At 36.1% G+C, this 16,537-nt stretch overlaps 1 protein-coding gene across 2 annotated transcripts in view; it reads left to right on the top strand.

The window, feature by feature from the left end:
* ADCY8 (adenylate cyclase 8) overlaps positions 1 to 16,537 on the top strand; it is a 269,745-nt gene that overhangs the window by 172,091 nt on the left and 81,117 nt on the right. The window contains exon 9 of one of the 2 annotated variants that reach the window (XM_023222984.2): positions 5,038 to 5,138. The exons of the other annotated variant lie outside the window; for it this stretch is intronic. Within the exon in view, the coding sequence (XP_023078752.1) occupies positions 5,038 to 5,138 (101 nt within the window). The remainder of the gene's footprint in view (positions 1 to 5,037; positions 5,139 to 16,537) is intronic. 2 annotated transcript variants of the gene reach the window in all.

Here is a 16,537-nt window from a genome sequence, read left to right as displayed (position 1 = left end):
TTTTTTTTTTTTTTTTTTTTTTTTTTTTTTTTTTTTTTTGCTGTGATCAGACTGGGGTTTCCCAGCTTCTTTGTGGTGGATCTAAAAACCCACTGACCCTCATGACTATGATTTCATTTCTGAATATGTCTTTCAAGATAATTCAGGGCCAGAATCCCCAGACGTGAATAAAATGAAACACAAGTTTATCCTGCTCCACTTCCTCAGAAGGAATGAGTCTGAATTTCATCAAATCAAATAGGAATTTTCATTTTTGAAATGATTTCTTTATCATCTGAAGATTGTGGTCACTCGTCTTCTGTTGCATTTAAATAAAATCTACCATCTTTTGTTTTCTTCCCTATTATCAGTTCACCCATCCTGGCCTAAAAAGGGGCTCATTATTTTGCATTGCATTGTGCTGAGGATCCATTCATCAATCAAGAAAATATAGCAGTGGCATTTTCTTAAACTAATTCTTAGGCTGTTTCTAATATCCATTCTTTGTCTATATGCTTCACTTTCATTCTAACCAAGATTTACATAGGCTCAAATTTTTAATACATTCCCTTTCTTTGTATCATAAATTGCATCACTGAAATATACCTAAGAAGTCTGAGCATGCTTCTATGAACAAGATAGCCTTACTCTGAAAATAGCAAGGAAGCGGTAGCCAGTGAGACCCTGCATTCTAGAGCAAAGCTCTTTGGATTCTCTATTTGCAATCTGTGAAGGTGTGATTGAGTTGCTCAGGTATTCAAATCCTCAGTTTCTTTATCTACAAAGTGAGGATATGATAAACAAGACCTTCCTCAAGAGTTGTAATAATTAAATGAGAACATTCATGTAAAGCACGTAGCACAGCACCAGCCTTGCACTAGATATTAGTCATTGTTATTCAAATTCCTTACCCTAGATTTTGACCCTTTTTTGAATCTACTAAGACCCTAAAGATTGAGAAATGACAATATTCCAAATCCTAATCTAAGATCTCCAAGGAAGTATTTGTAATTTGTTCCAAGTGTCTGAATTTTGCCACCAACTGACTATGACAAGCTCTTTCACATTTCTGATCCTCAAGTTTCTTATCTGAAAAAAAATATATATATATATATATGTGTGTGTGTGTGTGTGATTGCCAAGTTCTCTTGTAGACCAAGGGCTCAGTAAATTACAAGGGTTCACAGGTCATTTCCAAAAACACTTTTCCTAAGGATCCTATAAAAGTTAAGAATTCTACCCGGTGGTGGGTAATCTTTCAAGAAGCAAGGGGAATAATGAGAATGGGATCTTCTTCCAAGTTAAAAAAACACACATGAGATCATAATTTCTTTAGAAGAATCTTTTATAACATGGTGGAAAAATTGGTCAACAACACTTTTGGCGTCACCGCTGAGTGCAAGGTATAATACGGTACAGAGGAATAGAAGACAGCATTCTGCAAGGCAACACCATTGAAAAGGCAAGGTTCACATAGATGAAAGTATAGAAGTAAAATAAGTATAATTAATTGATTGACAGTAGGTAACATTTATACAGGGTTATCATGTGCAAGGCACTGTTCTAAGCATCTTATATATATTACCTCATTTCATTCTCCCAGTAACCCTTATGAGATAATTCCTATTATTATATCCATTTTCCAGATAAGGAAACTAAGACATAGAAAGCTTAAAGATTTTGTCCATAGGTGTTACAGTTGGGATTCAAATCCAGTTAATCTACCTCTTGATTAGTTCATGCTCACAACTGAGATATAAAAGGATAAGTAGGGCCAGGTGAGGACAGAACAGGGATGAGACAAGGAGTCTCTAGCTTTGGCAGGCATAAGCACACAACTAACTTAATAAAGCTATGAGCCAGAGTGCTCAGACCTTTAAGTCAGGAGGAAGTGAAATGAATCACTACTCAATCTCAGTACTCTATCATTCTGAGCCAATTAGGAATTTTCTTTGCGAAGTCCTGCTCTCCTTGCTTTTCCAAAGTAACAATGCACCACATTCTGAAACCCAGTATTTTATATTTGATGATGTCAACTTCACAAATATTATAAGATTCTTCTTTTATGTGGCTATGCTAGGCACTCAAGTTCAAACGGGAAAATAATAGAATGCTTCAAACTTATGAACTACATTAACGCCAAACTTAAGAGCTGTATTAATGTCCCCATTTGACAGATGAGACAAGTGAGGTTCAAGGAAATTGGCTTTGCTCACAATAAAATAATGACAGATCTGAAAGCAAAGTAAGTCTTCACACTTTGTCTCCACCCTATTTGCCATCTGAAGAAAACTGAAAATATAACATCTTTTGCAACTTTAGTCTGCACAAATGATGATAATGTGACATTTTTTAAGTCATCAGTAAAAAACATTCATGAAAGGAGTCACAGAGACTCAGGCTTGGGATCTATAGGAAAGGATCTTTTCATAGGATCATGGGCCAATAATGGAAAGGAAGCCTTTACAAAGGAATGAGCTGTCAGGCTCAGGATCTGAGTGTTCAAGTGTAGGGTGTTTGGAATCCTGAGATGCCCTGCTCAGGACCAGAGAAAAGAAACCCACTTTCCCAGGTAAAGCAGAGAAGGTCATCGGATGATAATCAACAGACATTTGAGTAGACATCAAGAATGTTATGAAATGGATTTCTGAATTGGGAAGGCAATGGTCAATTACAACTCCAAGATGCTGTGATGATGATAGTGACGATGATAGGTGATGATGATGATGATGATGATGATGATGATGATGATGATGATGGATGACATAAAAGAAGAAAAGGGCCAGGCACAGTGGCTCATGCCTGTAATCCCAGCACTTTGGGAGGCCGAAATGGGTGGATCACAAGGTCAGGAGTTCGAGACCAGCCTGGCCAACATGGTGAAACCCCATCTCTATTAGAAATACAAAAATTAGCCAGCCATGGTGGTGGGTGCCTGTAATCCCAGCTACTTGGGAGGCTGAGGCAGGAAAATCACTTGAACCCAGGAGTGGAGGTTGCAGTGAGCCAAGGTCGTGCCATTGCACTCCAGCGTGGGTGACAAGAGCAAGACTCCATCTCAAAAAAAAAAAAGAAGAAGAAGAAGAAAAGGAGGAATTTTAGTATACTGATTAACTACACTAAAATTATTATTACTGCTGTTTTTAAATGTTCATTATCAAATCTATGCAACCATGCTGGTTTAAAATTAACCAGTAAGATGGCCGCGTGCAGTGGCTCATGCCTGTAATCCTAGCACTTTGGGAGGCCAAGGCAAGCAGATCACGAGGTCAGGAGATCGAGACCATCCTGGCTAATCCAGTGAAACCCCGTCTCTACTAAAAATACAAAAAAATAGCCGGGCATGGTGGCGGGCACCTGTAATGCTAGCTACTCTTGAGGCTGAGGCAGGAGAATAGCATGAACCTGGGAGGCGGAGCTTGCAGTGAGCCAAGATTACACCACTGCACTACAGCCTGGGCAACAGAGCGAGACTCCATCTCAAAAAAGAAAATTAACCAGTAAGCCAACAAAGAATAATTAGATCCTCTGTAATTTGTGGTTAGAAGGAATTCAAACATTTATCTTTCTTTGAATTAACTGTTTTGTGGCTAAATAACTTTCCAGCTGCTCTGGGTAGGCCTCTATGATTGTGACCTGTTCTTGGGTAGCACCATTGATAACTATTAATAATATAGGCTTTCTGTGGTTTTATCGGGATTGAGGATGGCTTAGAGTGATTCTTCAGAGCCATGTTCCTGGCTCCCCTCCAGATAATAAGCAGGTTGTCAGCAAGTGGACAGAGGCCTTAATACTGGAGAGTAGAAAAAGCATTGCCCTGCAAAATCAATAACTGTGCAGTCTCTAAACAGCATGGTGCTTCACCCAGAGAGCTCAACAACTGCAGGATATTCTCCAAACCTTAGCTATGACACTGAGAAGCGGGGTTCAGTCTAAAACCCAGACCATACCAAGAAGTCAGAAGAGAATAAAAATCACGTAACTGTTGATTGCAAACACCACATCAACAACAGATTGGACTGATTTTACTATTTCTTGACCTGACTGAAACCTTGTCTTGGTATTGTGGACATGGAGCCTAAGATGTTATGTGACCTCTATTTGCCAACTTCCTGTATGAAGTAACCATGAAATGCAAATCAGGGATTACAAAGTTCCAAAGTGATGCTTAGTTCTCTGTACCCCCAACATAAAATAACCTGCTGGCTACTAGACCTCTCTCTCATTAAGGTCAAATGTGGGGCTTGGTTTAGGCTAATTCTAAGGTCTTTTTCAGTTTAAAAAACTTCCCACCTTCTGGAAGAAGTAGATATTCCCCAGCTTAGTAGCTCCAAGATGGTTCAAGAGTCTAGGCAGAAGTAAGGCAAATACGCATTGAGTGCTGACCTTCTAGAAGCTTTTAAAGCTAGACAATGAAATTACTGAGTACTCTGGATAATCAAAATAAAGTTACCACCATTCCCCAGGGCTGCCTTGAGCAGACACAGAAGGGCATCAAGCATATTGGTCTATTAGTCTTGGTTTCTCTTCTGTGAAATGAAAGGGCTGCACTAGCTGGAGATCTCTCAGGCTATTTTCTATTTTAAGAGCCTGAGAATTTATTTTTAATAAGAAAAGGAGGCAGAAAGACTTCCTCGTAAAACATTTCCCTGTGTTCCCAAACTTAACACGAAACAGTGCAAGATCCTTAAATGACTTAAGTTTACTCATGAAGAAAGTCAATGCGAATTTGATTTGCTGCATATATGGATGTGCGCTCCTCTGTTCTGTTAAAATAATGTTAGTTCAGAGGGAGGGGAAGAACTGGATAAGCTCATACAAAGTATCCCTCCCACTGTATTTACTCCTGGGCTCTCACTGGAAAGTTGGCAGGAGGGATGGGGATAATGCTCTGTGAAGGTTTTATTAAGATATGAATTATTCTTAATTTAAAAAAAAAAATCTAATTGCCTTGTTTCTTCTTGATGTTTCCCTCAACCTCAAATATCGCTAAAACTTCATTCTCCCAAAACCCAACTCTGCTGCAAAGTAATTCATTCTCTGTTTTTTTAATTACAGTATTCTCAAATGAGGGATGAAGTGTTCAAGTCAAACTTGGTCTGTGCGTTTATCGTTCTTCTATTTATCACGGCAATACAAAGTTTGCTTCCTTCTTCAAGGTAAATATGAAAGAACTAATTGATCCGGTGAAATATCTTTGTGAGATTCCTCACCTGGAGTCAGCCAGCTGACTTTTCAAAGGATCGGAATTTCAAATAACTGAGTCCAGGACCCATACCAAAATGTTTGACTGTTTCAATGTCTATTCTGGTTGTCTTACTCTGCTAATAATCTCAAAACTCTGCCCAGATAATAATCTTTTTCCCAATCTTAATAAAAACGACCAAAATGAAAATAGGCCCCACTCTTATTTGACATGACACCCGTGAATGCAGAAAATAAGTATAAGAACCTCAATCACCATTTACTTGTGCTTTTGTTAGTATAATTCATTCACAGATACAGCATCATACCTCCTTGGGTCTGCAAAATCAACACTTTAACAATAATGCAAACACCTGTTTGTGGCCAGCCACTGTTCTAACACTTTACATACAAAAGCTTCTGGAATCCCCCATGACAACCTCATGAGGTAGGTGCCATGATTATCCTCACTTTAAAGAGGAGGGAACTGAGGTTCATAATAGTGAAATAAATTCCCTAAGATCTCATAGTTCCAAGATGTCACTGCCTAGATTCAACCCAGGAAGACTAGCTCTACAGCCTGGGTTCTTAACCCTCTATTAGACGCATACTGCCCAGGTTATAGATGCTCTAGCCAGGATTTGAAGCTAGTTCTGGATTAGTCCAATAGCCATGCTTTTTCATCTCCTCTAAACTATAAGCTAGCTCCTACCTCTTTTCTCAGCTAAATTGCCTTTTCCCTATATTTACCATGAGTTTTCCCCTTTCACGTGATAAAAAAAAAAAATCAGCAAATATTTTTTAAATGCTTAATACAGGCAAAGGAACATTATAGCCCCTGAGGATGATACAGTTTTGGAAGAAGAGGTTCTGTAACCTCTAAGACATAATTTAGTAGGTGACAAAGACATTAACAATGGCTCCCAGTTACTAAACACTTATACATGCCAGGAAAGTACTACATCTTTTACATGGATTGTCTCAAAAAGCCTCAAAAATAACTGATGAGTGAGGCAGCATTCCAATTCCCATTTGTAGATGAGGATTTATCCCAGGTCACATGTCTGTGTAATAGCTGAGCTGAAATTTGAACCCAGAGACAGAGTCTGTGCTTTTAGTTACAAGACTGCTTTGCATCAAAATCAGTGATTCATTCTGACCACATGACTTCAAGGAAAAATTTGCAGAAAAGGATTTGAGTTGAGTAAGATGAGGGAGAAAAAGTAGGAGATTATTCTATTTGGAAAACTGCTCTGGCAAAGTCATACAAGTGAGAAAGACCTTGTGTTTATAGAATAGTGAGTAAATGTGAGAGCCTATAGCAAAGGGCTTGTGCAAGAATATAGTAGACACTATGGCTGAAAAAGGAGAGAATCAGCAGAAGTTCAATGTTCATAACTATGTTAAAGACTTTGGAACTGATCCTGAGGGCAGGAAGGAACCCCAGGAGATTTTTAGGAAGATTGTAGCATGATGCTGTGGAAGAAAGATGTTCAAGATAACTAATATGCAAGGGCTGGCCATGCGTGACTTTCCCCCTAATTAGCAGGGTGCATTAGAAATAGAGAGGGGATTCCGGGAAGATGATAGCACAGATGGTATATTTCTTAATGTCTCAGAATTCTTGCAAATTTGACAAACTAGATAGCAAAACCAAAACCTCATAGACTATATTTACAACAAAAAAGGGTGATAGACCAAACATTCCAACATAGAAGTGGGTTGCAACAATCCCCCAATGACCCCAAAATGTGTGTGATATCAGTACCTGTATGGGAGAAAGCAGAAAGAAGTACTGGGCATGTCACACCGGGGAACAAAAGGATCTATCTCAACATAGCCAGCAGATATGCACTGAGAAGTGCTGTGAGCCAAATTAAGAAAGCAAATGAAAGTGGGAAGGAGTTTGCTCAATTCAATAGCATTTTGAAAGGCCTAAAGAACTGGAACCATCAAGACACTATGAACTCGTGAAACTGATCATCTAATCTCCCTCTCATGATAAAGCCCTGAAAGGAACTGTGTGAGTGAAATCAAAATCACTTACAATAAGGGCTATACAGGTTAAAGTGGGAAGGGATTCTAGCTATCATGTTTTGAAACACCACATGAAAGCAACCAAAAAGAACGCGCTATAGAGTTAAAAAAAAAAAAATCTTGAACCATGCTATTTCTACAAGTTCAAAGAAGTGTTTTACACAAAAATGAGCAACAAAATATATTGATGGCAATCCTATACTAAGCTATTATAAAAAATAAGACAATAACAAGTAGAATAATCTTCTTATAGTCATTGAAAGCACTTCAGAAAGACTTGCCCACAAAATATATCAAAATTTTAACCTATCCTTTTAAAAGGAGCTCACTTAATGTGGTTCAAGACATGAAATAACAACCTAACCAAAATTAGAAAAACTTAGAAATTTGGAACGAGAACTCAGGAAATACATAAAAATTTAAAACATATATATATTTCAGAAATGAAGACAGCAAAAGAGAACATACAGCACATAAACACAGCAAAAATTACTTACTTAAGAGATATAGAGGCCGAGCGCGGTTGCTCAGTCCTGTAATCCCAGCACTTCGGGAGGCCAAGGCGGGTGGATCACAAGGTCAGGAGATTGAGACCATCCTGGATAACACGGTGAAACCCCATCTCTACTAAAAATATAAAAAATTAGCTGGGCATGGTGGTGATCACCTGTGGTCCCAGCCACTCGAGAGGCTGAGGCAGGAGAATGGCATGAACCTGGGAGGCAGAGCTTGCAGTGAGCTGAGATCGTGCCACTCCACTCCAGCCTGGGTAACAGAGCTAGACTCCATCTCAAAAAAAAAAAAAAAAAAAAAAAAGAGAGCTATAGAAAGTGAAAGAAAGAACATCATTTTTTAAGTCAAAAAGAAAATTAAAAAGATTGACAGAGCCTTCTTCCCCATACCTTAACATCACACCAACAAGGACCCTGTATACTAACCATGGATACTAACAGGTGAAAGAACTGCAAGACACAGATTCTTTCTGAGGAAGAGTACATAGGGAAGCCTACATCAAGGGGGGAAACTAATACTCTAGAGGAATTTGAAGCTACTGGAACATACAGCTATAGCAAACCTTAAACATAGCTTAACTCCCAGCCAGAGTGATATAAATCCTCACAGAAAATATCTATCTACTTCAGTTTCTATTACCTGATACAATATGAACAGTTTTCAACAGAAAATTACAAAGCATACAAAAAAAAAAAAAAAAAGAGAAGAGACAAAGAAATCATCAGAACCAAACTCAGATATAACAGTGTTAAAGTTATCCTACAGGGAATTTTTAATAACTATTATTAATATATTAAAGGTTCTAATAGAAGTAGACAATGTTCAAGAAAAAAATGGGCAATATAAACAGAGATCGAAACTCTGAGAAAATCAAAGGAAATAAAAGGCAAGGATAAAAATTTTAAAACACCTAATAGAAATAATGAATGCCTTCAATGGGCTCATCAGTAGGCTCAGAAGGGCCAAGGAAATTATCAGTAAGCTTGAAGACATGTCAATAGAAACTTCCCTAACCAAAATGCAAAGAAAAATAGTGAATGGAGGTTGGGCAGGGAACATGGGTCAAAGCATCCAAGAACTCTGGGACAATTTCAAAAGAAGAAATATATGCATAATTAGATTACCAAAAGGAGAAGAAAGGAGAACTAAGCAAAATAAATATTTAAAGTAATAATGGCTAAGAATGTTCCAAAATTAATAACAGACAACAAACCACAGAATCACAGAACCACAGAACTTTAAAGGTTAAATACTTTGGTTAAATAAAAGTAACCAACCAGGATAAACATCAAAAAAAAAGATACTGTATTCAGACTGCAGAAAAGGAAAGACAAAGGGAAAATGTTAAAGGATACCACAGTGAAGTACATCATCTTACCAGAAGGAAGGACATTGCCTTACCTGTAAAGGAACAAAGATAACAATTACATCAGACTTTTTGTCTGAAACCACATAAGCAAGAAGAGCATGGAGTCAAGTATTTAAAGTATTGAAAGAAAAACCATCAACCTAGAATTCTATATCCTTTATAAGTAGAGAAGAAATACTTTCTCAGAAAAAAACTACATTTTTAGCCAGCATTCCCTGTAAGAAATGTGAAAAAGTTCTTCAAACTGCAAGAAAATAATATAGATCAGAAACTTGGATCTCCATAAAGAAAGAGCATCAGAGAAAAAATAAATGAAGTTAAGTAAAATGTTTTTAGCTTAATCTTAGTTGATCTAAAACATTATTTTTTGTTTAAAGCAACAAGATTAACAATGTATTTGGTGGTTATAAATATGAATAAAAGTGAGATGAACAATAGCAATGTCACAAGGGACATAAGGAAGGAATTGGGAATGCTTCGTTTTAAGGTAACTGCATTACACATGAAGTAGTATGAAGGTTGAGTTACATTAATTTAAAATGCATATTATAAGCTCTTGAGCAAACACTAAAAAAAGTTTTTTAAAGAAATAAATATAATTGATATGCTAAGAAAAAAATAAAATTAAATCATATAAAATGCTCAATCAAAATCAGAGAGAATGTTAAACAAGGTGAACAAACAAAGAATAAATGCAGTGGATGAAAAATATAGTTACAAAGATGATGGCTGTTAAACCAAGCATAAAAATAATTACTTTTTGATGTTAATGGTCTCAATATACCAATTACAAAGCAGAGCTTGTCAGAGTGGATTTAAAAAAGACCCAAATAGATGTTGTATACAAGAAGCCCACTATAGATTTAGACTCAAATAAGTTAGAGAAATGAAGAAATATATCATGCTAACACTAATCAAAAAAACACTTAAGTAGCTATATTAATTTCACACCAAATAGACTCAGAACAAGGAAAAGTGTCAAAGATAAAAATGGAAATTACATAGTGGTTAAAAAGTCATTTCTCTCAGAAGAATTAGCAATATGAACATTTATGTGCCTGACAAGAGAATGTCAAACTACATGAGGCAAAAACTGATAGAACTGAAAGGAAAAATAAATAAACCCACTATTATAGTTGGAGACTTCAACATTCCTCTGTCAGTAATTAATACATCATGTAGGCAGGAAATCATTATGGATATAGATAACCTGAACTTATCTAATCAATACTAATAGACTATTCCACCCAGTGGAAGAAAACACATTCTTCTCAAGCTCACATGGAACAGTAATGAAGGTAGACCCCATTCTGGGCCATAACACACCTTCATAAATTTAAAAGAGGAAAAATAACACAAAGTATGTTCTCCGGTCACAGTGGAGATAAACTAAAATTCAGTAATAGAAAGATAGCTAGAAAATTACAAAACAGTTGGAGATTAAATAACACATTCTTCAATCACACGTGACTGAAAGATTTCAAGAGACATTTAAAAATATTTTGAACTAAATGAAAATGAAAACACAACTTACCACATTTGTGGGATGCCATGAAAGCAGTGCTTAGAGGGAAATTTATATTAAATGCATATATTATAAAAGAAAAGAGATCTAAATAACAATCTAAGCTTCTACCTTGGGAAACTACAGAACAAAAAGCTAGCTAATCTTGTAACAAAAAGGAGAAAATAAATCCTACCAATTAGGGCAAAAATCAATAAAACTAAAAACAGGAAAACAATAAAGAAAATAAAATTAAAATCTAGTTCTCTGACAATATCAATAAAATTGATAAACCTCTAGCCAAGCTACTCAAAATAAAAGAAGACACAAGTTACCAACATCATAAATGAAAAAGTGGTTCTCACTGGTGATCCCATGAACATTAAATAATAAGAAAATAACATTACAAACAACTCTATGTCCATAAATTTGATAGCTGGGATGCAATGGACCAATTTGTTGAAAGACACAAACTATCTACATTCCAATGAGAAGAAAATGACAATCTGAATAGTCTTATATCTAGTTAATAAAGGTAACCAATAATTTTTAAACTTACAAGAAATAAAACATCAGACCCAAATGGTTTCACTGGTGAATTCTACCAATATTTAAAGAAAAAGCAATACCACTTCTCCATAACCTCTTAGAAAACAGAAGGAGAGGGGACAATTTCTAATTCATTTTATTGGGTCATATTACCCTAATACAAAAACCCAGTGAAAACATTGAAGTAAAGGAAAACTACCAACCAATATCTCACAAACATCAACATAAAATCTCTCAAAAAAATATTAGCAAATGAAATCTAACAATGTGTAAAAAGAAGTATACACCCTGGTCCAACAGAACTTCTCCCAGGTATGCAAAGTTTATTCAACATTCTAAAATCAAACAATAGTGATTCACCATATTAGTAAGTTAAAGAAGAAAAATTGTATCATCATATCAATTGCCAAAGAAATGCACTGGATAAAATTCAATGTCCATTTATGTTAAAAACTCTCAGGAAACTAGCAATAGAAGGGAACTTCTACAACTTGATAAAGAATATCTCCCCCCCCCCAAAAAAAAGCTATAGATAACGTCATCTTTAATGGTAAAGGACTGGAGCTTCCCTCCTAATATCAGAAACAAAACAAAAATACACTCTCACCACTTGTATTTAATATCATTTTGGAAGTCCCAGCTATTGAAACAAAACAACAAAAAAGAAATAAAAGGCATACATATCAGAAAGGAAGAAATAAAACTACGTTTATCCACCAATGACATGGCTTTCTATACAGAAAATCCCAAAGGATCCACCAAAACATTTCTAAAACTAACAAACAAATATAGTCAAGTCACAGAATACAACGTCAATATACGAAAGTCAATTGTTTTCCTCTATATCTTCAATCTAACATTGAAATCTGAAATTAAAGAAACAATATTATTTACAATAGCACCAAAAATGAAATACTTAAATATAAATTTAACAAAATTTTTATAAGATCTCTGTATAGAAATCTTCAAAACACTGATGAAATAAATCAAAGATGTAAATAAATGAAGAGATATTCTGTGTTCATGGATTAGAAGACTTGATATTGTTAAGATGTTAATTTTTCCCAACTTGATCTATAGGTCAATGCATTGTCAGTCAAAACTTCAGCAAGCTATTTTATAGATATCAACAAACCAATGCTAAAGGTTATATGAAAAGACAAAGAATGTAGCATAGCCAACACAATACCATAAAAGAATAACAACAAAGCTAGAGGATTCACACTACCTCATTTCAACACTTACTATGAAGCTACAGTATGATGCTAAAGAAAGAATAAACACATCGCTCAATAGAACTGAAAGGAAAGCCCCAAAAATAGACCTACACAAATATAATCAATTGATTTGCAGCAAAGATGCTAAGAAAATTCCATTGAGAAAGGATATTCTTTTTAACTAATGGTACTGGTAAAATTGGATGTCCAATTATCAGCAAACTAACACGGGAACAGAAAACCAAACACTGCATGTTCTCACTCATAAGTGGGAGTTGAACAATGAGAACACATGGACACAGGGAGGGGAACATCACACACCGGGGCCTGTCGGGGGTGGAGGGCAAGGGAAGGGAGAGCTTTAGAACAAACACCTAATGCATGTAGGGCTTAAAACCTAGATGACAGGTTGATAGGTGCAGCAAACCACCATGGCACATGTATACCTATGTAATAAACCTGCATATTCTGCATATATATCTCAGAACTTAAAATAAAATTTAAAAATTGGGTATCCATATGCAAAAACTTGAGCCTATACACAGACCTAAAACCTTCACAAAAATTAACACAAGATGGTTTATATACCTAAATGCAAAATTATAAAATTTCTGGAAGAAAACATAAATAAAATATTGGTTTTGAATTTGGTGATGAGTTTTCAGACACACCACCAAAATTATGATCCATGAAAGAAAAAATGTATAAGTTGGACTATACTGAAATTTAAAATGTCTGATCTATGGAAGACACTGTTTTGAGAATGAAAATACAAACCACAAACCAGAAGAAAATATTTGTAAAATATGTATCTGGGAAAAGATTTGCATTCAAAATATTCAAAGAACTCCTAAAACTCAACAATTAGAAAACAACTCAATTTTTTAAATGGACAAAAGATTTAAACAAACAACTCACCAAACAAGATATACAGATACCAAATAGGCATGTGAAAAATGCTCAACATCGTTGGCCATAAGGGAAATTTAAATTAAAACAATGACCTACCACTACATACCCAGTACAATGACTAATATATAAATCAATAAATAAGTAAATAAATAAATAACCGTCAATACCATTTGCTGGAGGGAACAACAACAAAAACTCTGTGGCATATCCAGACAATGAAGTAAGATTCCACTATAAGAAGGAATAAGATATCAGCCACACAAAAACATCAATGAACCTTAAATGCCATATTCCTAAGTGAAAGAAACCAGTTTGAAAGGCTTTATACATATTATTCCATTTATATAATGTTCTGGAAAAGACAAAACTATAGAAATGGTAAATAGATCATTAGGTGAAAAGAGTTTGGGGAATGAGGGAAACGAGAATTAAATAGATGAAGTCCAGCATGTTTTTTAAGGTGGTTCATTCAGTGTACTGTAATGGTATATACCTGACACTATGCATGTATCAAAACCTATAAAACTTTACAGTACAGAGAATGAACTTTAACATATACAGGCTTTAAAACATTTTATTTAGGAGTTTAGGGGATCCCATGATGGAATCAGACTGTGACAAAAGAATCTATGTTAAAAGTGTATGAAGCAACCTCCCTGAAGGGGATGTGGGGGGTAAAACGGTGTACTAAGTAGCTTTGAAAATGAGAGAAGTTTGATCCCAGCACTTTGGGAGGCCGAGACGGGCGGATCACGAGGTCAGGAGATCGAGACCATCCTGGCTAACACGGTGAAACCCCGTCTCTACTAAAAAATACAAAAAAAACTAGCCGGGCAAGGTGGCGGGCACCTGTGGTCCCAGCTACTCGGGAGGCTGAGGCAGGAGAATGGCGTAAACCCGGGAGGCGGAGCTTGCAGTGAGCTGAGATCTGGCCACTGCACTCCAGCCCAGGTGACAGAGCGAGACTCCGTCTCAAAAAAAAAAAAAAAAAAAAAAGAAAATGAGAGAAGTTTGTAGGATTAAAGGCAAGAGAAACTGCATTTAAGCACTGTACTCTAGTTGATATAGGAATTTCCCACTGAGGCATGGATTAAGAATTTGCAACACCTTTATGTGTATACTGGAACTAAACAATTGTGTAAATGAATGGCAGATGGTGGGAGTCAGTTTTCTCATTGTTGGAATGGAAGTTTACATACAAGCGAAGGGAGAAAGTTAGAAAGATCCCTGTGGTAATGGATTAGAGTTGGAGACATCTGTATGAACTCATGCATAGCTTAATATAGGTAGAGATGATTACATGTAGGAATATTTATAGATATGTTTATATGCACAGGTTGGAATATACACATTCATTTCCTTTCTTTGTCAGTAGAGAGGGCCTGGAAACAATGACACCTCAGTGGTAATGAGCACATCTACCACTCACATCTTGGTTTCTAATGCCAATATCCAATAAAAGGAACCAAGGATCCTTGGAGAACTGTCTGATTCTACCAGTGGGGCAGGAAATATACAAGATTCACCTTGGCTATCTCATAGGGCCAGAAAATAAGAATGTATTAAAACATACATACACACACACACACACACACACACACACACACACACACACATATACATGATAATGGGAGTATTTCAAAGGGACACAGGAGCCAACAAAAGAGCCACCAAGGGCCAAAGCTGGAATAAATTGAGGAACAAAATAAACAATGTAGTATTTATTTATAATCTACAATATAAAATAAATATCCACCAGTCCATATTAATATAAATTAATAGTATGTCTCCATGCAGAGAAAGTCTACACATTTTATGAAGATAATCCATCCTCAGTGAGGAGGAATATAACTCCCCACTCCTTAAGTATGGGCAACAGCAAAAGTGACTTTCTCCCAAAGCATAAACTATGTACAGGGGGAGAATATGGAGAAACCTTACAAACACTACCTCAGCCAGGGGATAAAGGTTAACACCAACAGTGATAAGTTATGTTGATGGGATCTAGTAACTATGGCACATAACCTCTGTGGTCTTCCTCCCCAAACCCATAATGTAATCACGAAGAAAATTTCAGACAGATCTCAATTGAGGGACAGTTTACAAAACACCTCACCAGTGTTCCTCAAAACTGTCAAAGTCATTTAAGCCAAGGGAAGTCGGAGAAAATGTCACAGCAAAGAGGCACCTAAGGAGACATAACAACTAATTAAATGGAAGATGATATCCTGGACTGGAGAAACACCTATGGGAAGATTTAGAAAGAATGACCAGCTCTGCATCTATGAGCATACCTCAGGGCTAGATTGTGGTCTTGAAGTAATATCTCTGTTTTTAAAAAAAAAAAAAAAATTGGAGATATGGCTAATTTTAGGGCTGGAGCAGGAAATATGCTAGACAAGCCTAGAACATCTTGTCCTACAAGAAAGCAAGGATGTCATCAAACACTATTAGGATCATGTCAAAAGAACTCAGGAGCCACATTATAGAAGTTCCCACTGTCCAAAGACGGAATAATTTGAGCTGTAACAGGGAAAATTATTAAAACACTTATGAAAACCCAGCAAATGTATTTAGCATTATGAGTTTGTAATGATTTTTTTAAGTCTGTAGTCTTTAGTGGATGATAGGGAACTGGCTGATTATCTAGAAAACTTGTAAAAAAGTGAGATAAACAAGTATCTTTTCTGTATGGACTGTACCATAAAATCACTAAATAGTAAGTGAGGGGAAATATCATAAAATAATTTTATGATATCCTAGCTAAAACATTTTAAAGAAATAAAAGAATTAAAATATCATCATATTCCAACCCATAATGAATTAATGGATCTGCAAATTGAGCATCAGAGGATGCTATCAACACAAATAAGAGAGACAACCATACCTCCCAGTGGGGGCGCACAATACCACCTATGGTCTTACCAGTGGGATCAAACCTACATTTGATCAGGCCTTTGAATCCAGCTTCCAGTTTTCAGGAATTACAGAGGACAGAGAATGTTGAATAAGTACACACCAGTAAAATCCAGAGAGTGAGAAATGCTCTGGGTCAGAGGCATGTGTTTTTCAATAAATACATTGTAAGGAAGATAAAAGGATAAAGAGAGAAGTTATAGATTTTCAGATTTAAAAGACAAATCAGATTTAATAAAAATGGGTGAGACTAAACTGTAGTGTCTATAAAGAAAGGATAAAACTATAAAGAAATGGAAATGGAAGGTGATTAATTGAGGTTGAGAGAGAGGATTATGACTCAGACAGGGCTCATGG

This window comes from Piliocolobus tephrosceles, chromosome 7 (genome assembly GCF_002776525.5).
Source record: "Piliocolobus tephrosceles isolate RC106 chromosome 7, ASM277652v3, whole genome shotgun sequence".
NCBI lineage: Eukaryota > Metazoa > Chordata > Mammalia > Primates > Cercopithecidae > Piliocolobus > Piliocolobus tephrosceles.
This window is presented reverse-complemented; position numbering and strand designations above follow the sequence as displayed.